This window comes from Chelmon rostratus, chromosome 15, assembly GCF_017976325.1.
Source record: "Chelmon rostratus isolate fCheRos1 chromosome 15, fCheRos1.pri, whole genome shotgun sequence".
Taxonomy (NCBI): Eukaryota; Metazoa; Chordata; class Actinopteri; order Chaetodontiformes; family Chaetodontidae; genus Chelmon; species Chelmon rostratus.
The window spans coordinates 24,589,090-24,614,789 of NC_055672.1; the positions used below are offsets into that span (position 1 = coordinate 24,589,090).

General features: G+C 41.2%; 1 protein-coding gene across 3 annotated transcripts in view; it reads right to left on the reverse strand.

Moving 5' to 3' along the window:
- Positions 1–1,927: 1,927 nt before the first annotated feature.
- Positions 1,928–25,700, reverse strand: part of ccdc88c (coiled-coil domain containing 88C) — a 48,253-nt gene continuing 24,480 nt past the window's right edge. The window contains exons 13-31 of one of the 3 annotated variants that reach the window (XM_041953232.1): positions 25,251–25,432; positions 24,940–25,077; positions 24,571–24,855; positions 23,654–24,451; positions 23,003–23,130; positions 22,744–22,882; positions 21,678–21,827; positions 21,298–21,459; positions 20,878–21,155; positions 18,060–18,203; positions 16,495–16,681; positions 16,205–16,350; positions 15,855–15,944; positions 15,385–15,689; positions 10,670–10,750; positions 9,175–9,285; positions 8,951–9,088; positions 8,538–8,767; positions 1,928–6,698 (exon numbers count right to left, since the gene is read on the reverse strand). In XM_041953232.1, coding sequence (XP_041809166.1) covers positions 5,925–6,698; positions 8,538–8,767; positions 8,951–9,088; positions 9,175–9,285; positions 10,670–10,750; positions 15,385–15,689; positions 15,855–15,944; positions 16,205–16,350; positions 16,495–16,681; positions 18,060–18,203; positions 20,878–21,155; positions 21,298–21,459; positions 21,678–21,827; positions 22,744–22,882; positions 23,003–23,130; positions 23,654–24,451; positions 24,571–24,855; positions 24,940–25,077; positions 25,251–25,432 — 4,466 coding nt within the window. In that variant the 3' untranslated portion in view covers positions 1,928–5,924. Of the gene's footprint in view, positions 6,699–8,537; positions 8,768–8,950; positions 9,089–9,174; positions 9,286–10,669; positions 10,751–12,392; positions 12,823–15,384; positions 15,690–15,854; positions 15,945–16,204; positions 16,351–16,494; positions 16,682–18,059; positions 18,204–20,877; positions 21,156–21,297; positions 21,460–21,677; positions 21,828–22,743; positions 22,886–23,002; positions 23,131–23,653; positions 24,452–24,570; positions 24,856–24,939; positions 25,078–25,250; positions 25,433–25,700 lie in introns of those variants that run through there. The other 2 variants (XM_041953231.1, XR_006007427.1) reach the window with 2 other exon arrangements.

Here is a 25,700-nt window from a genome sequence, read left to right on the forward strand (position 1 = left end):
AAAGAAACAGCCCATGTATGTATACTAAGTAATTTTATACACAGATATTTATTTCAGGATGACACAGTCTGCCTGTAAATACAGCTTTAAAATTTACTGTATGTTTGCTACAAGTTACACATTAGGCCTGTATAGCTGTGTGTGGCTCTCCTAACGAGAGGGGAAATAGTGTGAGGGAGCTCCAGTGATTCAGATTTTCACAGATCAGTTTTCCGTTGCAACACCTCTGAACTGTGAGTCTGGGTGCTTTCCCTCCCATCACCTAAGTCAATTTCTTGTAACCACCACACACACAGAATTAGTCATCTCTCCATTTCTATTGCGTGGACACATACTTCAAATGTCACACTCTCCTCTAGTGGAGTGTCCCAGTATGTTGTATGTAGGGATGTAAAAGCAAGTAAGTGCACATCAACATCTCTAAATCACCATCTGTAGCATCCTGGGAGATTGTGCTGTCAGGTGTTCTGGGAAAAATTAGATGTTACTTCCAACTCCAGGAATGAGGAACTCTTGAATGAAACCTCAAATCCCAACATGTGAGGAACAGAAAGGAATTTAAGGTATAAGACCAACAAAAGTATGGTGAGCGTTTGTTCCAATTTTGGTTCCTCTGGTGGCGATTTTCCACAACTGAAACTTCTTGGTTAGGATTAGGTTTGAATTTTGGACAAAGCTCCATTAAGGTTTTAGTCATGGTTACACCCTTGTCTCATATAGTTCTACTTCATACTAACAAACACTCAGGCTCGAGGGTTTTGGACTCAAATGCAAAACTCAAAAACACCAAGGATAGAAAAAGCTCAAAGGCTGGTTTTAATAACAGAAATCTCTCACAGATTTGCAATGAAGAACAAAAGTCGCTTGGTCATCAAAAATACAAACAAAAGACACTAAGGATATCATTTAATGAAAAAACTAAGGTAATCAAGAATCATCTAGGCAAGGCAAAAACTGGCAAGGTCACGAGACAGGGTGCACAAGGTTCACAAGACAATCAGGCACAGGACAAAGGGAGACGGGGACTATATATACACGAGGTAACAAAGAACAGGTGGAAACAGTCAGGGCGGGGCAGACAATCAGACAGGCGGGAAGGACACCAGGAAGTCAAGGGTCTGAAACGAGAGGAGAGTGACGTTTCACGATAAAACAGGAAGCGTAGACAAGACATGATGCCAGTGAACAAAGCACATTTTCAGTCACGACGAGACATAACACACACATATCATGCAAAAATATGACATTTATAATAATGCAATTAAGTATGTAATTCTAGTGATATCAGGCTGCATTCTACAGAATTAATTCAGAACTGCATGCACCTGACAGTTTGTATCCAGCATCCAACTGATGCTGATTTCGAGAAAAACTGTCTAATAACATATTAATAAATAAACAAAATACAGTTTGTGATGTGTCTGAGTAATATATGTCACAGCTGAAGACTAAACTTTACAACTGCAGCTAATGATTGTGTTCATTATCAATTAATCAGAATTTTTCATGTGTTTATATTGCTTGTTTTGTGTGACAAGCATTGAAAATCCAAGTATGTTCAATGTACTATAACAAGGTCAAGACAAGAAAGCCCTGCAAATATTCACATCTGAGATCCTGGTATAAGGGATTTTTTTTTTTTTTTTTTGCCACTTTTGCTTAAAATCAAGGGTCCTTCTATTGTGCTGTATATGGTGGTTTACTGTCACCCTTGTTTACTCTGACACTTGAATAGAATTAAGCTATGTCTGATGGAATATGAATACCAGAAGCACTTTCTTGTGTGAAAAAGAACTAGTTGCTTGCTAATTTAGCATTTAAGCTCTGTTTATAAAGTTGTCTTTGGCACCTTTGAAGAGCACCTAATAGAGTCCTAATAGAAAGACACTCTGTTAAACACACCAGCTGACGCAATGAAGAAGGAGCATCAAGTTTATAAATCTTTATTACCAAAAAGCTTTTGGATGTAATAACATCAACCTCATTTTCTATTTAATCACACTAGTCGCCTTTTAACAGTAGTCACATCACAGCATAGCATTCAGCAAGTCATAAGGTGAACTATAGTAGCAGTTATTCCAGTTACAGCAGGAACTATCAGTGACGTCAGATCCACTTTAACTACTGCTTTCACTTCTCTCTTTCATATGACACTGCGTTATACTGCAGCTGTCTGCTGTCCTTTGTCGTCATCCTTTTATTCAGTATGTTGCACAATGGGGCTGAAACCCACAGACAGACGACAGCAAGATTTAGGGAAATTGGCCTGTTGGTCCACTGAGCCTGAAGCATCAGTCATGCTGATGATTTTGGTGAGGTTTCTCTCAACATTGAGCAGGTGAGTTGACCAAGAGAGACAATCTCCCCTAACAGTTTTTATTAGGATGCAAATAACGGGCCAGGTCAACAGATTGACAGACAGGCAGTCAACAAAGCAGACAGACACAAGCGTGCACACACAGAAAGCCAATGGCATAGTAATAATGTGAGACACGCACACAAGAGTGTGTGATGGTGTCGCAATAAAATAAAAATTGCTTCTGGGAATCTAATATAAATTTCTTCTCACAGGTAAACAGGCAGGCTGCAACACTACTGACAGCATCAACCTACAGTGCTTCACGTCATGTCGCTTCATCTGCTGCCATGATCTTGCTACTATTATTTTTTAACTATTTAAAAACAATCTACAAATATTTAAGTTTTACAGTGGAATCACAGTTGTTGTTTTTTACCAGTTTACAGGAATTGATCTGGATTGGGGATTTTGGAATCAACAAACATTTTCAAAATAAAAGTCTTAAATATTTGACCAGTTTACAAAATCTAATGACATGCACAAATGTTACAGGTAGAATAATTTAGCTCATTGCATATTGATGTTTTTTCAAAAGGCGAGTGGATGGATTCCAGTCAAATCTTCATTTTCACATGTCCAGTGTTACATCTTCCTCCTCCTCATCATTATTCTAGTGTTTCTAGTGCTTTTAGGGATGCCTTTAGCTGTCAGTCATTTATAATGCAGTAAGTAAAGGTTTGCATTACAAACAATAGTGATGGCGTTCAATTCAGTGAGCCGTGTTGGAAATGTAACCAAAACGTCACTATGTCCAACCTCACTGAATAAAATACAAGGTAATCATGATGTAAAGTCATCTTAGCACGAATAGTATTCCAGGACACTTTGATGATTAACATGATACTGTTTGCTGGGACATTCTTTTCTCACAATAATTGTAGCATGAAAATATAATCCCTAGTTGTGACGTCTATGTAAAAGTGTGCTTATTCAGACATGATATCAACATTAAAATGCCATCACATTTACACAATGCTGTGCATTTCTGAAAGAAGCTTAAGTTGCCATGTTACCCAATACAGCATGTGCCAGAGTAAAATGTTAGCCTGGTGCACCACAGTCAGAAATTCACCAGAGACACTTGGATTACTTAGTCTTACTACATAATGGGTCTGTTTGCCAGGAAAGTGATCTAGCAAACACCTACATTAAGTTGCACCAGTTGTACAAGTTCAAACGTGGCCTAGTTTAAACATAATATCAAATTCAGGACGGCGTTCCGTGCTACTAACATTGTAAAGGTTGCACCAGCTGAAATAATTCCAATGTAGACATAAGTTACAACTTAAACTTTACACCTAGCCCTTAGTAGATGTAAAGTCCTCCCTTAAATAGGGGTTGGCATTGAGCATTGTTTTGAATGGCCGGCTAACTTGAAGGATGACAAGCAGCAAATGATACTAATTGTTTTGTGACGTGTCCTGCTCCTTTATCAGCACACAGCGTAACACCAACATAGCACTGCACTATGTTATAGGGCTACCAAAGATGGCGACTTGATTACATTTGACATTGCATACTGATGTTATAGTGTTGGCAAACAAATATAATGGGTACAATAACTTTCTCATTAAAAACTACTAGTTTATAACAGTTTGCCAGTGTAGACTTTTGTGACTATTTGTGTTTTGTTAAAGTGTTACAATTTCATTTGCCCAATAATAGGGTACCGTTATACTACCCTATGTTGTAATTGATGATTTCACCACTTGATGCCACTGTTGTTACTATGCATTAGCTGTAGATTAAGGCTGTGTAGTTATGGCCTAATCGCGATGCTTTGTTACCTACCTTTTCGTTTTTGTTTGGTGATTACATTAGATCTTTTTATTTTTTTAAGTTATTCTATTCACTATTATGAAGCAACTGTTCAAATACGATTGGTCAAGAGAGACAGACACATGATAATAAACACTGCATTTAGAACAGTGCTTTTCACTGACTGGCAACAGGAAGTACAAATGTAATTTTCTGCAACAATATTTTGGTTAGTTTGGATTTTACGCCAGAGAAATTAAAATGAACCTTACGTCTGCGTGGTGCAACCAAACATTGAATGTTTTAGTATCAAACTAACTAGTTTCAACATGTCTTTTAGCACGGACTTTGCACACTAACTTAGGAGAGAACTCAACAAACTACTGGTGTATTTATTCAGTCATAAAGCTCATAACTTTTGCCAAGCCTAATTCATTACATGCAAACTGTTAACTATTCTGATCACACTGGGTTTGAATTCAACTTGAGTCTCTCTCTCTCTCTCTCCCTGTGCAGTGCTTACAACTGTCTGGCTAACTTAGCGTGCAGCAGTACACCCTACCAAAACACAGTGGTTAACCCAGTTGTGTGTGTGTGTGTGTGTGTGCTCAATGGTTAGCAAAGCCACAACCAGCCCCCTCAAGGACAATGCCTCTGTGTCTGTATATATCATTATATAGATGTGTGTGTATGTCTGTGTGTTTGTGAAACTAGCGTTGGCTCGAGCCAAGCCCCATTTCCAGTAAAGTGTCAGAGTGTTGCATGCTGGGACAGAATCTAAAGATGGAGGGAGAAAGACTGTAATTTAACTGGGAGGAGTCCCTCCATCTCTGTCCTGTTTATCTATTTGTCCTCCCGTCACTATATCTGTCTCTCCATCTGTCCACCAGTCTCTCTCATCCCTCCAGCTATTCTGATCCACTATACCCCTTTCTCCTTCACGTTTTCTGTGCCCTTCCCTCCTCTCTCGTCTTTGCCTGTGTTTGTTCTGGTAAACAGAGGACAGGAGGACAGAAAAAGGAGAAGACCTCGAATACATTCAGTTGCTTTGGTGCTTCCAGTCACTTTTAGTTCAATCACCCCTCTCAGTGACAGCTTTGCAGAATTGGTGGCATCCAGGTTTAGATTAGCAGGGCCTGACAGTGTGTCAGTCAGCAGGCGAGTTCCAGCTCATAGACTGAGCCCTTAGTATTCTATGCAGTTAGTACATCCTCTGTTCTGGTCAAAACATGCACAATTATTTTTTCAAACAGCCAGTAATAGCAACAGCATTTAAAATAATAGGGTTTTTTTGGTGGCTCCTTTGCCCCAGGACAAAAACCTTCAATGGGCTCAGACTGTTTCCTGAATCACAGTAAACACAGTGATAATATAAAACAGCAGAGGCCATTGACTTCTAGCATTCTCAGAGACCAATAGTGTTGTGATATTCAAATGAAGTCCTTCAAAAGACCATCAATGATTGAGCTCAAATCTGTGTTAATCTGTGATAATAAATGGTGAGAGGAAACGGACTTCAGTAGCTGAGGTGTGACCGACTGAAACGTGATTGCTTGTATACACAGTTGTTGAAATCCCTGTGAGCTCCTCAGTTCCTATTGGGAGGCGGCGTCTGGAATCAAGTTTGTTTGTCCATCTCAAAAAGTTTGTCCCAGAAAATACAAACTGAATCCTTTAAGCAGAGATGTTTGCCAGTTTGTATTTGTTCTAAAAACTTATTTATCCAAAATACAAAGAGCACAGTCCAGAGACTGGCTACTTGTGTCTGAGGCTTTGGACGCAGCGCATAAAGCTCCAGTTGCAGTATTTACACACAGCCATACTCATACCACACAGTCTGGGGGTCATTGTTGGGGTCAGGGGAGGCCGGTGTACTTTTTGGGCAATCGACAGATCCACACCTCACTCTCTCACTTTCTTTCTTTAAGTGGGAGGAGTCACCTGACCACCCCTCCCTTAACACCTCCCCATGCTCAGAGGCTTCGTCCGGCCGTGTGGCGGGCACAGGCCTGACAGGGGTTACCATGGCAACCTCTCCACGGTGGTGGTAGGGGGAGGATGAGGAGGGGCCGTTTCGAGAGGCGGCAGTCCTCCCTCTTTCTCTTTCTCTCTCTGCATATCTCTCTGTTTGCAGGTGGAGAGAAGATGAATGGTGAATAGGCGGGTTTAGGAAGCTGCCATCTCCATGCTGATCATTCGGACCAGCCAGGCGAGCGGAGAGAGGCCGTTCTCTCCCGTTAGCCTCTCCCCCTTGTCTACGAACGACGACATCTGACTGGCCTTCTTTTCCACAGAAACTGTCAGGTCCGTTGGCCCGGAGCAAATCAGCTGAGGCCAGGCTGAAAGCCCTGCTCAGTGACTGGCCAGTTCTCTGGGTGATGGGCTGGCCTGAGGCGGGGGATTGGCCTACAGGCTTGCGGGGCGAGGGCTTGACGCTCTGACCCGGCCTCTGGTTGGATGACTGTACAGTGGGAGTGACATAGCTGGTCGGAGTCGCCTGGTCTTTGCCAAGTGGCGCAGAGGGGGGGGGGCTTCTGGTGAAATAGTCTGCCATCAAGTCCTCCCTGCTTCCTGTAGACACCTTAACAAAAGGAAAAACAAAAAAGAATGGAAAGAATAAATAAAGGAAACTTTGTTTTTATAGGGTTTAGCTAACACTGATGGTCTTGAGTGATACCGACATTGAAAAGCAGCTAATGGCATGTGACACGTCAACAGCATGTCACTCATATTCCACTGGAGCACACCACTGCCCACCAGCATATATTGATAACAGACATATGCCATATTTGACCACTGGCCTGCCCCTGTGACTCATTTTGACTTCTTTCACTGTACATCCTGTTACCTCCAAGTTCCAAGAGGCTAGTGCTCGTATGCTGGATAACACTACTCTCAGGTTTTCAGTGTATAAAATGGTTTGGAATAATTTGGGGTAATAATTAAAAGCAATTTAAATAAAATTAATCTTAATCTAAGTTCTTTTTTGAAAGAAGTACTAAATGAGAGACTGCATTGAGTTACAGAGGCTAGAGAAACAGAGGCTAGCCCGGATGTCATATCATGACTTTTGGCTTGTGTAAAGTGGGTGGACGGCTGTCAATGTTGAACAATATACTTTTGCGTTGGTTAAATAAATGGGCTGTAGCTATGGCTAATTAACATTATGTTGGATCATGGACTTGACTGACAAATCTAAAAAATGACCACATTTTATGGTAAAATGGGTATGCAGGGGGCGTCCTCAGGCTCAGTAGTTCACAAGCATGGGGCGAGGTTCACCACTATGTGAAACACATGATTGTACATGATTGACACCGTGTTCATTCATTTATTATACTAATTTAAATTTTAGTAAACTTCAGTAAATTTTAGTTTTAATTTAGTATTGTTAACTCATTTTTCATAGTTTTTAGTCCTGGGAATATGTCTGTAAACGTATCCCTCTCCCTCTCATCAATAAGCAGTATGGCTATTGAAGTTCTTGAAGTAAAACAGGGTATTGGACTTAACACATTGAAGACAGGTAAGATGTTCAGTGACTTCAAGTCAGTAATAGTTAGTAATCACATCACAGTAATAGTCTACCACTGATTTCACATCTTATATATGCAGATGACAGTCAGGCTGGCATGAAACATCTGACTTCAGGAGTCAGCTGTGTGATCTACTCTGTAGTGATACCTATCATGGAAGATTAAAATGGTCTTAATTCTAATTCATTTTTTTTACTTGTTATCAAATCAATCAAAAGCCAAAAAAACTTTGAAATACTGGAGCATCATTTCCACCATAAAAGCTGATCTAAAATGTTCATCTCTTTATGGCTCATTCAGAATGATTCACGATCTAGAATTCCTTCCAGTTTGTTAATGGCTTTTTTGTTGGTGACTGTCCAGTTCAAAATTGACTCCAGCTGGGCTAAAAAAACACCATCAAACACAGTGAATTTGTGATTCACACAGAATACATACTCTACTGTTTTCTTTTAAAGTGACTCATTCCTAATTTCTCCTTCTCCCAGATCATTTATCATTTTCCCTGGCTTGACCTGTGCAGATACCCCTCTGAAGGAAATCAATGACCCATGGGAACCCTTTCATAATGATTTGTCCTCTCTCACTAGTGACTGTTTGTTACGTTCTGCAACGCCTTTGACCAAACTTGCCACAGTAACTGCTCTAAAAGCCAGAATAAAGAGGTGTGTGCATATCAGAATACACATATCATCAGTTTTTATTGTGTCTGAAGATGAAAAGTGGAAACTGAGTGTATGTGTTATTATTTCAGTACATGAATAAATTTCACAAACACATATATATGTGTGTGTGTGTGTGTGTGTGTGTGTGTATAGTATGTTTGTATAATATATACATACTAGCATCGAAAGCAACGTTTTTATGATGTATGCATATATTACCATCGGAGGTGACTGTACGTTGCTCTCTTGCAGAAACTCCTCCAGCGTCACCATCTCACTTCCAGGAGAAGACGGGCGGGTCTTAATCCTAACCCCAACTCCACGCTGCGGTTGGGCCCTCTGGGGTGTGTGATCGTATGGAAGGGTGGAACTACGTGACAAAGTCTGCTGTGACTGGCTGAGCCCCATGACATCATCACTAGAGAGGCTGGCTGAGCGAGCCTGACGATCTAAAATGGATAAAAACATTACTGACTGAGACCGGGTACCACCTGATTACACTGAGTTTTTAGGACAGAATACTGTATGAGGAGTATAAAGACAGTCATTTCAGTTTATTATTGAATATCAGTGATAGATAACAGCTAAATGTATATCTGTTCATTGCTCTGAGCGATAGCTGTTGCGTGTACCTCTGCAGTTGACAGGTGAGTTGGAGGCGGAGGTGTTGTGGCTGAAGTCTGCCGACCCCGGGCGGACTCCAGTGAGCCCATTGTGAGCAAACATGGAGTCGGAGGCATTGTGGTGAGACTCTTCATCAAATAATAGGCCTGAAATTTTGTATGTGCCATAATGAATACACTCACACTCTTGCTGTTTTATGAATAAGGTCTTATTTATTAATAACCTGGTTTACCTCTGGTCCGGCGGCTGGGGCCTTGTCCCAGTCTGGAGCTGGAGTTGTTGTTAAGGCCCAGTGAGGATGCCTGATGGCTGGGAGTGAAACTGGGTGCTTTAAGGGTCTGACCTGGAGCAGGAAAATCAAAGGGGTTATTTTGTCAGGAACAAATCAATGTCTTATTGTAAAACAACTCATTTGTTTTGAAAAGCAGGCTATCTTTCACCGATTATTATGCATCTGTGCTGATGTGTTGATCATCATGGATGCAAAGGTTTGGACACTCCTGGTCATAATTTCTGTTACTGTGAATAGTAGAGTAGCAGGTGGACCAAACCCTGAGAGTTAAAGTTGAAACATCCTCTTCAACATTCTAAGCAAGATTAGTGCATTATTTTTGTTTTGTACAATTTTTGAGGAAAAAAGGAAAGGATCACCATATAAAAGTTTGGACACCCCAGAGATTTGAGCTCTCAGATAACATTCACCAAGGTCTCTGACCTTGATTAACGTGATAATGCTTTGGTTTATTCACAATCGTCATTAGAAAAGGCCAGATGACGCACATTTCAATGCTTTAATTCCTCAAAACTTGTCCCAACAATCAGCAGCCATGGGCTCCTTTAAGCAGCGACCTAGCGCTCTGAAAATGTCAATAATTCATGGCCATAAAGCAGGAGAAGGCTATAAGAAGATAGCGAAGTGTCTTCAGGTAGCCGTTTCCTGAGTTCGGAATGTAATTAAGAAATGGCAGCTAACAGGAGCGGAGGAGGTCAAGCTGAAGTCTGGGAGACCAAGAAAGCTTTCAGGAAGAGCTGCTTGTAGGATGGCTAGAGAGACAAATTGAAGTTGAAGATGAAAAGAGGATTGCTTCTACAATAGGACAATGAAGCTTAACCTCAAAAGTCTCCCAAACAAGAACTGACAGACTTAGCTGGCCACAAAAAGCCTTTACAAGCTGTGATACCTGCCAAAGGGGGTGTCACTAAGTACCGACCATGCAGGGTGCCCAGACCTTTTTTCTTATTTTGAAACTCCAAAAGATGGAAAGAAATCTTGCTTAAAATATTAAAGAAAGTGTTTTACTCATTCAGCTGTTCACAGTAACTGGTATTCTAACTAAGGGTACCCAAACTTTGCTACTGTATTCAATATAAACTTGTAATATCTCCTTTCACCTTACATTTTCAAGCATTAATGAAAACCACAAATATTTGCAAAAGGCCAGTTTCTTACTGTATTGCTTCCTTTTACAAAGTACTCATTGCTGAATTATCTTCTGTTTCCCTCCCAGTGATTTAATTTAATTAATAAGTCAACACTAAACCTCCGCTGACATCTACCAGGTTATAATTTGTCAACTAAATGAAAAGTGAAATGATTCAAATTGCTGATTGCACACTCAGGTGGTTTACAAAGTAAACACTGTACAGGCTGCCCATAAATATACCGTTTAAAATGTGTGTGAGAGTGACAACAACTTAAACCTCAGTTTCATCGTAATGTCCATTACCTTGCCCATCTTCTCCATTGATACTCTCACTGCTGCCTCCTGGAGTGCTATGATAAACACCCCGGCTCCTGTCAGTCAAACCTGCCAACCAATCAGAATGCTGTAAGGAACCACTCTGGACTTGTATGCCATAGTATGACCACAAGGCATGTTGTGTGCATAACATGGATTAGCAAGAAAGCTGAGCAAGATGTTAGAAAGCAGTTTATTGATCCAGGCACGCTGGAAGCTTACAAATGAGTTATTATTCAGTGACTGTATCTGATTCTAATCAGACATTGTGAGTGGACATTTCTAATCAACTTCGAGGAACAGGGGTCACTGACATCCTGATGAAGGATGCAGCTGCCTCTACAATGCTCACTGTGTGTCCCAGCGACATCTAGTGATCTCACTCATCTAAATGACACATGAATGTAGGTGTGGAAACGGATACACCCGACAAAAACATAGCTTCACTGAGGTAGTGTCCTGCCCGGATGTTTATTCAGAACCCAGGAAAAAAAATCTGAGCCAAACAATTAATGAATAAAATTAAAAACTGGAATATGCAGTTTTACATGTTGATGGCTGCAAACAGCAACAGCAGGTACCTGTTAAATAGTCTCCTAATTTAGAAACATAAGGGCCATCTGTAAACTGAGATACTACTGGAGGTGACTGTAGTGATGACAATCAACATAAATATATATATATATATATTTTACTACGTCATCATCATTTTTAGGTGACCTGCAGAGATTAAATAGCATGGGAGCACAAGCAGGTGATGACACAAGTCTTGGTGTTTTTACTTCCTTTGCTTTTCTCATTAAGTAATTGAAACGTTTATCTGAGACACGCTATTACACAGTTTAACAAGAGCAGTAGCAAAAGAAGAAAGTCTTAAAGTCAGTGAACTGAGTAATGTCAGCTATAATACTGTATTTATGCTAACACTGACGCTAATATTAGCCACCATAAGCTATTGGTGCTGTCAGAGTAAGTAAGGCTGTAGAGACAAATCCCCTGACTGTAATGGATTTAGCAAAGGTGTGTTTCATTTCTTAGGAATTCAGCTTTTCTTTTGTAGGGGGGAACAGTGTCATTTCTTCTTTTAAAAGTGATGTCTCATTTTTATGCAAGCCAGTGGAGCTTTAAAGGTCCAGAATGTAGGATTTAGGGGGATAATCATGATTTCATTAGTGTATCATCACCTGAAAATAAGAAACATGCTTTCAATAAGTGTGGGTCCTCTTCCGTGGTGTCCGCCATGTTGCACCATCATGTTTCTACAGTAGTCCAGAAAGGACAAGCACGGGCTCTAGAGAGGGCCTTTTGCATTTTTAGCAGCCACCATAGGTTCTCCTACACACTTAGAAAGGAAGGGTGAAGGGAGGGGTATTGAGTAGGTCGCAATCTGCATCCTCACCAGCAGATGCCACTAAATCCTACACACTGGTCCTTTAAATGTGCCAATGTTCAACTCAGAACTGACAGATATGAGATCTGCACTTAAAACAGAAATCAAGCCTTGCAGAGACACACTCGCCAGATTAAAAATATTACGGGAGGTGACAGCAAACACACATACAAATATTTTCCATACAGGTACGAGTCAAACACGAACAGCTCTTCAAGGACATGCAGGTACTGCTTATGCGGACAAGCCTGGCGTGCTTGGAAACAAGCAAGTGCGCGCACACTCACACACACACAAACCATCTGTGCACATACTACTTACTAGTAATACTGGCTGGATCACAACTGCAACATGTCTGTGTGTGTCCTGCGTGTTCACATGTATGCTTAAGGACTGTGCAGTTGTGTTTGCATTAATATCATGAGGCGTATGCATGTGTGATATGTGCATTTTTGTGTGAAGTACTGCGTGTTGAACTATCTGATAAGGAGGTGGCAGTGAAGATGAGATGATGATGATGATGATGATGACGATGGTTAAAAACGATGGCGAGGAGAGGGATTTTGGAATACTCCATTGGCTGACATTGGCTGGCTAGTGACACCATCAGCTGTAATGTCAGTGGAAGACCAGAATCGCAGTCTTCTGGTGAGAGAGAGGGAAGGGCGGGAGGAGGAGGAGGAGCGTGGGGAGAGGAGCTTGTCTTGACTTTTACTGCGTAGGAAACAGAAGTGTTTTGGAGTGGGGGGCGCTAAGATGGAGAGAATGGAGAAAGATGGGAGGGAGAGATGGAGAAATGTAAAGAAACTCATGACACAATGACAGTTAATAGAGAAAACAGTTGGTTGAAAGTTATTATGAATGTGATTAACTGAAAATAACAGATACCATGCAAGAAAATCCACCAGAATAAAACAAGAAAACAGGAATCCATTGCCAAGCATTAGACTCAAGACTGACCTCAATCCACTCTGAATTTAAACAAAGTATGACTGTCATAAAGCTCGTGAACAGGAAATAGCAGATAAAAACTGCGGGTGTGACACTGGCCTATGCTGGGGAGTTATTTATGCCGATAAACAAGACATACGTAGCTGTATAGATCAACTGATTTACTGTTCATTTTTCTCCTTAAATAAAATTATTATAACACTTTACACGTGCCAGTGGAATCCACTTGTTGAACCAAGAGTGAACTGAGCTCAGCAATGAGTAGAATCCCATTGAAGATTAGAGCAATAAAAAAGACAACCCACAGAAATAAAACAAGAACACAGTTCGGGCCATGCATTAGAAACCGTTTCTCCATGACTCTCTCCTCCAGATAGAGTCATGAAAAGTTAGCATCAGGTAGCCACAGCAGTTTTTGTATGTGACCCTCACAAAGCAGTGTCTACTTGGCACAAATCTCATTAAAGATGTGGTTGTATACTGGTTTCACTATATACTGTTATGAAACATAGTCACTGTCATCTTGACTAACCCTTCAGCCAGTGAGGCTGAGCAGCCACAGCGGGGCAAAGTTGTGTTGTTGACCATAAAGTTTTTGTGACTGCCTCGGGATCACTCACAATATTTTCCTCCACAGGGTCAGCTTCAACTCTGCCCGTGGCGAAAGTTTCATGTCAGTTTTGAGAGAAAACACATCAGCAATACATTGTGTTGCTCTGGTGAGGAGGCAGTGTACAGAGGGGCGGGCAGTGTTACTGGCTTGTAGGAGCCCAATGTCACTATCCTATGATCCACTGCTGTTATGTTTGGACGCGGAAAATTAAGACAGCAACACTATACTGCATTCTCTGTAATTCTCAGTCAGCTGCCCTAAACATTCAACAACCAGCCTGCTCATGTGTATGGTGTTTCATTGCTTTGGCATCAACAAGTCTAATAAAGCTGAAATATATGACTAACTTTTCATGTTTCATGTTCAAGTTTGCTTAAACGTAAACATGGTATAAAGACATTTTACTGTACTTCACCTTTAACAGTAGTAATTAGAAAAAGTTTGATGAATATTAAATAATCCTGTGACATTTGTGTCTGCTATAATCAAAGCATGAAAAGTTGATACTGGCACATCCCTACTTCAGATATTTATGATTTTTGAGTAGTTCAATGAAAAGAGTGATTTTCCCTGTTTAGAATTTTTAATTTGAAAAGGCAACCTTGACATAAAAGCCACTTTCTCTCCTCGTCTGTGTGGGTTTTCTGTGGTTGGTCCAGGTCCTCCCAAAGTCCACGGACATAGAGGTGCAACACTCATAGGTGTGAATGTCTCCGTGTGTCAGCCCTGTGACTGCCTGGAGATCTGTCTAGGATGTACCCTGCCTCTCGACCACTCAGCTGGAATCAGTTCCAGCCCCCCCACGACCCTTCAAAGGATAAGCGGGTATAGCTAATGAATGGATTGATGGAAGGAATTTTGTGGAGCCAAATTTAGTTTTATCCCATTTCCCAACCTTATGATCGAGTATGTATAGCAGACTATAAACACGTTTCTGGATTATCTGTTCATGTGTTCATTGGATTTTCAGAATGTTCACCTATTGTGTTGACTCAAGTGTAACATTGTGATCTGGGAATTCATGTTGCCATTTCAGGCTGCTCAGAGTTATTCTAAAAGCCTGCTGGCATTCCATTCCTCTCTCGTTGTCCTCAGTGACTGATGGTCTTCCATAACACTAACAATTACTGTTACTTCACTGAAGAGTCACGATAGTATTGTGAAGGCACCGAAAATGGTGAAACTAGAATTGAATCTCAGTGACGGCCAATGCACATACTTTATGTCAGCTTGATTAAAGTATCAGGAAACAGCTGAAAGTGTTGAAGAATGCTGTGGAAACCTTTAGTAACACCTCCATGTATTATTAGTATTTCTAGTGTAGGAGCAGACCCTGATTAACGTGGAAACACAGCAGAGAACAAATACAGTGGCTGTTAATAGATGTGAGATGTAAACAGAGATGTAAAGCAGCTGTCAGTTAGTCTATTATGTGATGGTCAACAGCACCCAGGCAGCGAGCTGCACTTGATCCAACTCACCATGCTCCCTCAGTTTTCTGGTTTTTATTGGATATATTGTTAAATGCTCTACGTCCATTTTATAATCCATACAGTTTGCCTCTCTACCACACTTTCTTCTTTACTTCCTCCTCTGATGTCAGTAGAAATATCTTTTCTGAACTTGTGAATGTGTCTTTGACGGGGTGAAACCCTCAGGGTCCTGAGATGAAAATGACCCACTGAAAGACATCCCATGGTAATTAATGCTATAAGAAGAGGGGCTTTGTTATTTTGGATTTATCTGTACCTTGACTGATGGGCGTGAGTGCTGGACTCTGGGGTCCCAAGCTGGGGCTGCTGGTGTGGTTATTGTGATTGCTGTGGGCATGGCCGCTGTCGTGCGTGTCACTTGCCATCCGCTGGGAAAGTGGGTGTGGAATTTCAGGGGGGAGGAGGGGAGGTGGGGCAGGTAGTGGGATGTCTGGGGCACTCTTTGCTCGTTCTCTCTCTTTGCCTCCTTCCTTGTCTTGGTCACCCCCTCTCTCCCTGTTGTTCTCCTTTCGGGGTTTAATCAGCTTGGCTAACGCTTTAGCTCCAGACCACTGGCTCCTCCTGACAATGCACAAAAACATTTACAGCGTATCTGTCATACAGTACACCAAACATCAGTATCTCACAGACTTTTAGCTGTTAAATCAGGATGATACTGCAACACTACACATAACTATTTCATGTTTTCTGTCAAAAGAAAATGAAAAGCTTTGATAAAAGCAGTACTTTTTGGGTGTGGGGTCGTAGAACTTGTACTGGTCCATGATCTTCTCCTCTAGTTTCTCTTTGTGACGACGAAGAGCGTTCAGCTTATCACTGAACAAAGAGAGATACAGAAAGAAAGAAACACAGATAGATGTTGTCATTTGTTGTCCTATCTTTATGAAGTTTCTTTTAACACATGGGTATCAGTGCCTTTTTTTTTTAAAGCAGTTCTGGACAATCACATGTGAATGGTGGTGTCTGTATACAGTACATGCATAATTTGTGTTCCTATCCTACATAAGTAGGTGTTTTACGGTGTGCAGCTAGCTAATGTGTAGTTTGTACTGCGTTGTGGTGTTGTGTACAGTTACATGTATAGTTTCTGTTCCTGGTGATAGAGCTCTTTGCTCTCCATGCTCCTCTCCAGCAGAGTGTGGTTCTGCTGACTCAGCAGGTTGACCTGACTCAGGAGGTGGTGGTTTTCCTCTTCCAGATTCCCTTTGAGTCGACTCAACAGCTAAACACACACACAGGAGTCACAGATGGAAGGACAGATGTTGAGACTCATTCTCCAAACAGAAAGCTCAAAAATATATACATATATATTGTCACTTGTTTCTCCCCAATCTCGAATATAAAAAAATAAGAAGGTCCTGTTTACCTCACAGTGGTTGTCTAATTTGGTCATGGTTAGGTCCAGGCCCTGGTGTTGCTCCATAAGCGTATCATATCGTGCCATCCATCGACTCACTTCCAGCTGGGTGGAGCTTAACGAGCTCTTGAGTTCATTCATGCGCTGCTGGAGCCCGTCACTTTGCTCTGACTGTTGTGATTGGCTCTCTGTCAATCTAACGGAGGAAAGAGAAGAAGTCAGAAAGAAGGGAAATAATACCAGTACGAGGAAAGTCCAGTGATTAACTAAGGTGACATTAACCACACCATGGCTGCACTGCAGGGGCTATTTGATTGCTGATAAAATAAATGAAGAAACATTGCAATCTAATGATCTATTTCTATGATGACAAGCATGCCCAGTTCAGCAGTGAAATAGCTGCAGAGCAGGCATCTCAAACCGGTTCCATAAAGGGCCGCGTGGCTGCAGGTTTTCATTCCAACCCAGGAGGAGCACATCAGGCCAACCAATCAACATCAAGGGATCACTTAGTTATCAGCTGAAGACTGAGATTAGCTGATTAATTGATTCCAGCCTGGTGTGTTCCTCCTTGGTTGGAATGAAAACTTGCAGCCACACGGCCCTTTATGGAACCGGTTTGAGATGCCTGCTGCAGAGTGTTTGTATCTGGTGCTTTTGACGTTGGATTTTTCTATATTAATAGTCTGAATCTGCAAAGTAACTAGCAAACTACAGTTTTCAAATAAATGTAGTGGAGTAAAAACTACAATATTTGTATTTGAGTATAAGGTCCAACCCTGACACCAAAAAGCTAGGCTGCTGAATAAAACAAACAAAAAAGAATGTGATCATTTTCTAATCCTTTTTGACTCAATTGAAAACAGTACAATGACGATGTATTTAATGTTTGACCTCATCAGCTTCATTGATTTTTGTATATATCTGCTTATTCTGAATTTGAAGCAGGAACACATTTCAAACAAATTGGACAGGGGCAACCAAAGACTGGGGAAGTTGAGGAACGCTCCACAAACACCTGTTTGGATCATTCCACAGGTAAGGTTGATTGGTAACAGGTGACAGGGTCATGACTGGGAATGAAAGGAGCATCCTCAAAATGCTAAATCATTCACAAGAAAGGAGGGGACGATGTTCAGCATTTTGTGAAATACATGATTGTATACAGGAAGCTACTACATGGGCTCGGGAACACTGTAAAACCGTTGTCACTAAACGTAGTTAATTTGTAAATGTTTGCATTGTTTTTAGTTTAGGTTTTACACAGCGTCCCAACTTCTTTGGAATCAGGGTTGTATAAAGCAGTGCAACCTGGAAATAAGTAGGTCAAATTAAAAGTACATCAAAATTGTACTAATGTACAATACTCAAGTAAGTAAATGTAAAAAGTAAATGTACTTAGTTACATTCCACCACTGGTTATTCTAAATTTTCACATTAAGAGTTTGTGCAGGCATGCCTATGTCAGCTCCAACCTCTTATTGCTTTACTTGATTACTAATACTCAGTGCTGGCCCTGAAGTTTGCCAGTTATCTCCATTGTGTGCCAGTTTGACAGTGAGTAAACACAGTACCTGTCCACTTCTGTTTTCAGCTGCAGATTCTCTTGCTGTAGTAGCCGATTCTTATGGATGTGCTGGTTTAGTTCCTCCCTCTCTTTCTGACCACGCCCCTCATGCTCCTCCCATTTCTCCTTCTGCTGCACCAAAATACAATACCTGCAGGTACACACACACACACACACACACACACACACACACACACACACACACACACAGCACAGGGGTTATTTCTTATCCACTGATATTGTCTGCGATCACAACTTCACAGACACTGCAGCATTGTAGTTCCTCTGGTCGGGGTTATGGGCGGCTGTGACTGCAATCACATAGATTTTCAGTTGCTCAGCTTTTTATTGATCAAGTAGTGCAGTAAAGTCACAATATACATTTTCCCAAGCATTTCTGAAGCTCAAATGCGGCGGAGCTTTCTGCAGCAGTGTGATATAAAACTGCTAAGGATCACTGCCATACATGGACATGTGATGTAATTTTGAGTTTCAGTTTGTCCTGCAGTCAGTCTAAATTGAACATACCCATGCAAGCACAGCACTTGAAGTACACACATAATGAAGTTGGTTCGGTGTAAAAGTAATAGCTTCGTAAACTACATTTATTTTTTATCATCTTTCTTTCCAGAGTTACGTTGCCTTACATTGTTCATAGAGTGAAAAGAGGTAGAATCATGTTTTGAGTGGAGTATCCCTTTTATTTTCGGGGTACTGTGATATAATACCGTCATACTGTCAAAAAAAGAGGGGTCCGAGCCCAAGGGGGCTGGAGGCCACACATGCCAATATTCATTTTTTTTTGTTGGTTTGTTTTTTTAAACCTGCTTTTCAAACTACTCATAAGATCTGAGTTTGAGCTGCACAAAACTGCACATGACGATTAAAATCTATTAAAACTATTTTGATAACGCAAAAAAAATGTACACATTTCTGTGAGTTCTGGCCAAAAGAGGAATTTAATAGTTTGAAACCAGGACTTTCAGGATATGGATTAAAGCCTATGAAAAAAAGGGGTGTCACTGGCTACAGCTGTTATTTCAGTGTAGTAGATACAATTTTAAATCGACACTTCTGTAAATATAACTATTGGCTCAGACCTGGTATTGGAGATAACTAATATTTAGGCAAAAAAAACATGATTCTGAAAAGAATGAGAAAAATATCCTGGTAACCATAATAACCAAATAATTACAGCAAACTGTATGAGTTAAGAGTGCTGGGCTGTGGTTATATAGTGGCAATGTGTGGGTTAATGCCCTTGTCACTGATCAGTAACACTGTGAACTACAGCCATTGATGGTGGTGAAATACAATGTGAGTACAAGCTCTCAACAAAACTTCACTGAGAACCGACAACAAGTATGTGTGCGTTCATGTGTGCTTCATGCGACTCCATGCATCTGTTGTGGGACTGCTGAAAAACGACTGCTGAAAAACGACCACCACTGAACAAGAAACACAAGATAAAACGTCAAGACTGGGCCAAGAAATATCTTAAGACTGATTTTTCTAAGGTTTTATGGTCTGATGAAATGAGAGTGAGTCTTGATGGGCCAGATGGATGGGCCCGTGGCTGGATCAGTAAAGGGCAGAGAACTCCACTCCGACTCACACGCCAGCAAGGTGGAGGTGGGGTACTGGTATGGGCTGGTATCATTAAAGATGAGCTTGTGGGACCTTTTCAGGTTGAGGATGGAGTCAAACTCAACTCCCAGTCCTACTGCCAGTTTCTGGAAGACACCTTCTTCAAGCAGTGGTACAGGAAGAAGTCGGCATCTTTCAAGAAGACCATGATTTTCATGCAGGACAATGCTCCATCACATGCATCCAAATACACCACAGCGTGGCTGGTCAGTAAAGGTCTAAAAGAAGAAAAATGAATGACATGGCCCCCTTGTTCACCTGATCTGAACCCCATAGAGAACCTGTGGTCCCTCATTAAACGTGAGATTTACAGGGAGGGAAAACAGTACACCTCTCTGAACATAGTCTGGGAGGCTGTGGTTGCTGCTGCGCGCAATGTTGATCATGAACAGATCAAGAAATTGACAGAATCTATGGATGGAAGGCTTTTGAGTGTCCTCGTAAAGAAAGGTGGCTATATTGGTCACTGAATTGATTTTGTTTTGTTTTTTGAATGTCAGAAATGTTTATTTGTATATTTTCAGTTGTTATATTGGTTTACCTGGTGAAAATAAGTAAGTGAGATGGTTATATATTTGGTTTTATTAAGTTGCCTATTAATTCTGCACAGTAAAAGTTACCTGCACACACACTCCTAAGATAGCCCAAACTAAAAAAGCCCCACTCCAAATTCCAGAAATATTCAGCTTTGATATGCGTCTTTTCGGTTGATTGAGAACATAGTTGTTGTTCAATAATAAAATTAATCTTCAAATATACAACTTGCCTAATAATTCTGCACCCCCTGTATAGCTACTAGACGGGCCAAATTTTGTTATGACCTTAATATAGATGTATGTCTACTAAACACTTGCTGATGTCTATGTTTGGAACTTCTAAGAAAAAGCAGTACATATTGGTTAAAGTAATTTTTCTGCAAGCTTATTTGCTTTTTGTGTGTTTGTTTTTTTGTTTTGCAATTTTTAAACTCTCAGCAGCACATTACATTCCTTAAAGGAAAAAAATATTTTTTTATAACCGTTTACAGTTTTAGTCCTCAACTTGTTGCATGCTAAATTTTTCTGACTGATACATTTCTGGTCATACATTCATGCTATCTTAGAGGATAGTCTGCAAACTAATGATTTTCAAAACTCTATCTCTACACTGGTAGTAAGGTTTATATGATATTCACTTACTTGCTCTGCAGTGTCCTGTGTTCACTCTCTAGCGCCCTCTGTTTGCCTTTCAGTGTAGTGTGCTGACTGATGAGCTGCTCGTATTCATGCGCTTGCCTCTCATGAACGCCCAGCAGGCGTTCATGGTCGCTGAGTACACTTTCTCTGCCACGCCACGCTTCCTCACGCTGTCGCTGCCACGATTCTACCTCTGTCTCCAGGGCAGTGACTTGGCCCTGCAGTACAGCATTCTGTGCCATTAGAGATGCACTCTGGGAGGAGAGAGTGGAGTTCTCCACCTAAGACACAGTGAGATCCATTAGAACTCAGTGATTGAAAAAAAAAAAAAAACATGGTCTGGAAAAGTATAGAGCAAATTATGCCTCTGCTCTTTGCCCAGTTATACCAAAACACTGTGCAACTGAATTGTTTAATACTTGCCTGTAGTTTTGCTGTCTGTGTGTGCAAAGCTGAGTTCTGTTCCTGCAGGGTCGTGGTGTGTCGCTGCAGTGCCACCATCTGGTTGTTTAGAGATGTGTTCTGGTTCTCTAGCAGCTTGAGCTGCTCCTTCAATAGACTGCTCTCTGTTTCCAGGGAGGCATTCTGGAGAAAATAATGACACCAAAAAAAAAAGAATACAGTGAATTATGAATGAATTATAGGAAAACAAACATATAAAACATTACATATGCTCCGTAAAACAGATGTAAACATAATATGTGCAATTGCTAACAATCAAAAATATAATCATGATAATAATGATGATGAATAAAGATGTACTGTAGGGTTTTTATTCGGGAACTACAAAAAGAAAATCTTACATTCTTTTCTACATCAATAAGATGGTCTTTGATTCGTAGCAGTTCAGCAGTAGCTGACCCATGACCCCAGTTGCTCCCTGAGCGCTGCTGGGAGTTGTGGTTTTCTTCCTCCTCCTGTTGCTGATGTAGGGCAGACACTGTCTGTCGGGCCTGTAGCAGAAAAACAAATACTGTAACACACTCTACAAAACAATTATCTTTATAATAATAGGGCACACATCTAAATATTTCCTCAGGCCATTTACTATGCATGACCTATATTTATATATTGTTGGGTATCTACACTTATATTTAGGCTATATATCTTACATTGAGGCCAATGACTATACATGTGATTTCAAGCTCTGTGTTATATCCCTATTTGCACTGAATTCCTTGATTTGGCTATAAATTACACACTGAAGCAGCATATCCTCATTTTTGGAATGTCATTGGCTGTACGACGCGCCAGTCATCTGAACAATCAGTTGCACTGGGCTTGATCTTTACACAGAAGAAGAGAACAAGGCATTTCTGCTCAATATGGCTATTGTTGGATATTGCTGGCTGTGGATGTGACATGGAAGATACCAATTATTCAAGTGATGTACAGATAACATATTGCCTATGCATACATGCACGTCACCGGCTAATTTGAAAAGACAAAACAGTTTTCAATGGATATTAAAGTGTTTTGGACAAAATTTGTTACAGGACTTGATTGTCTGAACCTTTGCCAATGTAACCAGACCATTTTTGTCAACATGTTATCGTTCGGTGGATTACTTGATTGGTGAGTTGCCTTAATTGAACTGAATCCTGAAACAGTTTGCATCTTGAATCTTAGCTTTCCAACAATGTACAAACCTAAATGTAGCATTTGTATCAACAAACAGCAGGACTATTTAAGACTAGTCTTGAGAGTCTCATTCCAGCACAGTGGGCCACATCAGATAGTTGGTGTAACAGTACAATGGTTTGCTTATTTATGGGTTTATCTCTTGCCCACATTGATTGTTTTTATCATCAACAGAACAGAACGTCCAGACAGTGGGGAAAGTGAGGGGTTTTTTATGCATGTCCTTACGGTAGCTAATTCAGCACGTAGTGCAGCGTTGAGTGTGCTGCTCTCTTCTACTTTCTTTTCTAGACAGGAGATTTTCTCCTCTTTAATCTTCATTGTCTGTTGAACAGTTTCCTCCAGTCGAGACTCCAGCAGCCTGTACCTGCTAACACAAATGTTCAAGAAATCAAGTACAAATCTGAGATTCTTTTCTACACGTGAAATAATTCTAATCTGATTTAATGGGGCCACAATAGCAGCACAGCGCATCGGAGAAAACTACCTGTCCTCCAGAGTGTGCTCCTGCAGCAGGAGGTTTTCTCTGTTCAGTCCAATCTTCTCCAGTTCTTGATTGAGCCTCTCTAACTGAACACTTTGTTGCTGAACACTCAGCTTCTCTGACACCAACTCCTGCACACAAAAGATACATGCATGGACTGCATTTATAGAGCACTCTACATATACATTTCCATACAGATTGTACAGTGCATGTCAGTTACAGTAAACCTTTAACTGACAGTTGATTGTGCCTCTACTAACCACTTCAGCAACATATCGTTAAGCTGTACATCTTGTGCATGCGGGCGCACTGACTTCCTGATTTCATCCTGCAACGTGTCTTTTGAGTTATGATTTAGTGACAGACAGATTTAGAAGAATACTTTTGACTCATAATAAAAAAATAATCATAATACAATAATATATCAAATCAAATTAAATATAAAGAGATAAAAAAAGATGCCCCAACACCATAAATTAGTCTGATGGGTCTGAGCTCTTCCATCCTGACGAGAGGAACATTGTGGGGAAAGGGTGCAAAATTGTATTTAGTTGACCGTTTAAAGTTTGCTCATTTCTTTATTCATGACATAAAATGAAAATGTTCACTCCATTAAAATCTTGTACCTCATGTAGGAAAAGTTTTTCTTCTCACCTCTCTCAGAGTAGCCAGAGTCCTTTTATCAATAGTCGCCTGTTTCTGGAGCTCCTTATTCTCCCTTTCCAACTCCTTGGCTTTGACTGCTACCTCCTTCAGCTTATCCACTTCCTTACTCAGAGCCGTGCCCTCTTTCTCCACTGTAGCCAATCGCCTGCCTTTCTCCTCCAGCTCCATCTCTTTACCCTCCAGCTGTGTCCTAATCCTCCAGCTCTCCTTTTCTAAGTACTTCCTGCCCTTCTCTGACTGCTCCAGGTCCAATTGGAGCTTCATCCTCTCCTTGTCAGTTTTCTCCCTCCTTCTTCGCTCCTCTTTCAGCTCTTCTACTTCTCTTCTCATTTCCTCTTCTCTAGTCTGCATCTCTCGTCTGTCTCTCTCTACCTCTTGCCTCTCGTCTTTGCTCCTCTGTATTTCCTCCTCTAAGTGATGCTTCTCCTGGTTAAGAGTGGCCACGTTCAGCTCAAGCCTCTCTACCCTCTTCCTCTCTCCTTGTGCCTCCTCTCTGGCCTCCTCCAGCCTTCTCTGCAGCTCCTGTCTTTCTCTCTGTGCCTCTTTATGCTCTTCCTGTAGGGTGGTCAGACAGGCGGATGAGGAGCGCAAGTTTTCCAAGGAGCAGCGCAGGTCCAGATTCTCCTTTGACAACCGGCTGCTCTCTGCCTCGTGCCTCCCCAGTCTCTGCAGCTCCCGCTGGGCCTCCTCTGCCTCCCTCTTCAACTTGTGCATTTCTTGCACCAGGGAGGACATCTGCTCCTCTAGAGCCTCTGACCGCTCCCTGCATGCGTGTAGGGAGGCCACCTGGAGGTAAGGTATGTCATTTAAGTTTGTCAATGTCGATTCAGGTAGCTTTTAACAGAAAATAATAAAGAATGTGTCATACATGAATTGTATATAAAATGGTTAAAGATTTTTATAACCTCTCTGCTCAAAGCATCCCTGCTTCTCTCCAGCCTTGTCGCCTCTCTCTCCACCTCTTCACACCGCCCCGCCCTCTCCCTCAGCCTCTCTGCCTCATCATTGGCTAATTTGAGTTGGGTTTCTAAACTGGCCAATCGGGAGCTGGTGTCAGTGATGTTCTGGTGCAGCAGGCGGTTTTCAGTTTCCACCTCGCGGACCCTTGCCTCATTGTTAGACTGAGCACGCTCCTGAAGGGACGCCACCACATCAGAAAGGTGCTGCTTCTCACTCTTCAACTCTGAGATCTGATTGACAAGTGGAACAGTGTATCAACAAAAGTCTGTTCAAAGAAACATTAACAATGTCTTCCCCGAGTGTGTGTTGACTACCTGTCTGTCTCTCTCAGCCCTCAGGGTGTGCATTTCTCTCTCCATACTCTGCTTTTCCTTCAATATTTCCTCTCCCAAAGACTCCATATCCTGATTGGTCAGTCTCTCCTGATCCAATAAACCCTGCAGATGCTCCAACTAACAAACAAACAAGATGAAAGTACTGTAGTTATTAGTGACATACAAATGTTACAAGTAATATAACATTCAAATCTGTTCCTCTCTGTGACAATGTGAGATATTTTGTAGATTGTGTAGTTTGTTATAAAGCCATACTGTACACGTAGCTTTAACATATTCAGGGGTCGTACTTTCTTGCTGAGGCTTTGGTTCTCCCTGTCCAGCTGCTGGGTGTTGAGCTGTTGCTCCTGCAGGAGATGGTTCTCCTCTTTCAGTCTCTCTATAGAAGCCTGAAGCTCCCGGTTCTCCTTCTCCAGCTTCAACACCCGGCTGGAAACACACTCGTTCAGCTCATGCACCAACGATTTGCGAGCTGCAGCAGAGAAAAATAATTGGTTCGGACAAAATATGTAAATATAAGATTTTTAGACAAACAAATAGAACAGGATATAAGCTGAATATAATATGGGAATATATATACACAAACACACACAGAGTTGTATGAAAAAGTTTGGGCACCCCTGACAATTTCCGTCATTTTCATTTATAAATCTTCGGGTGTTTGTATCAGCAACTTCATTTTGATCTATCAAATAACTGATGGACACAATAATATTTCAGTGGTGAAATGAGGTTTATTG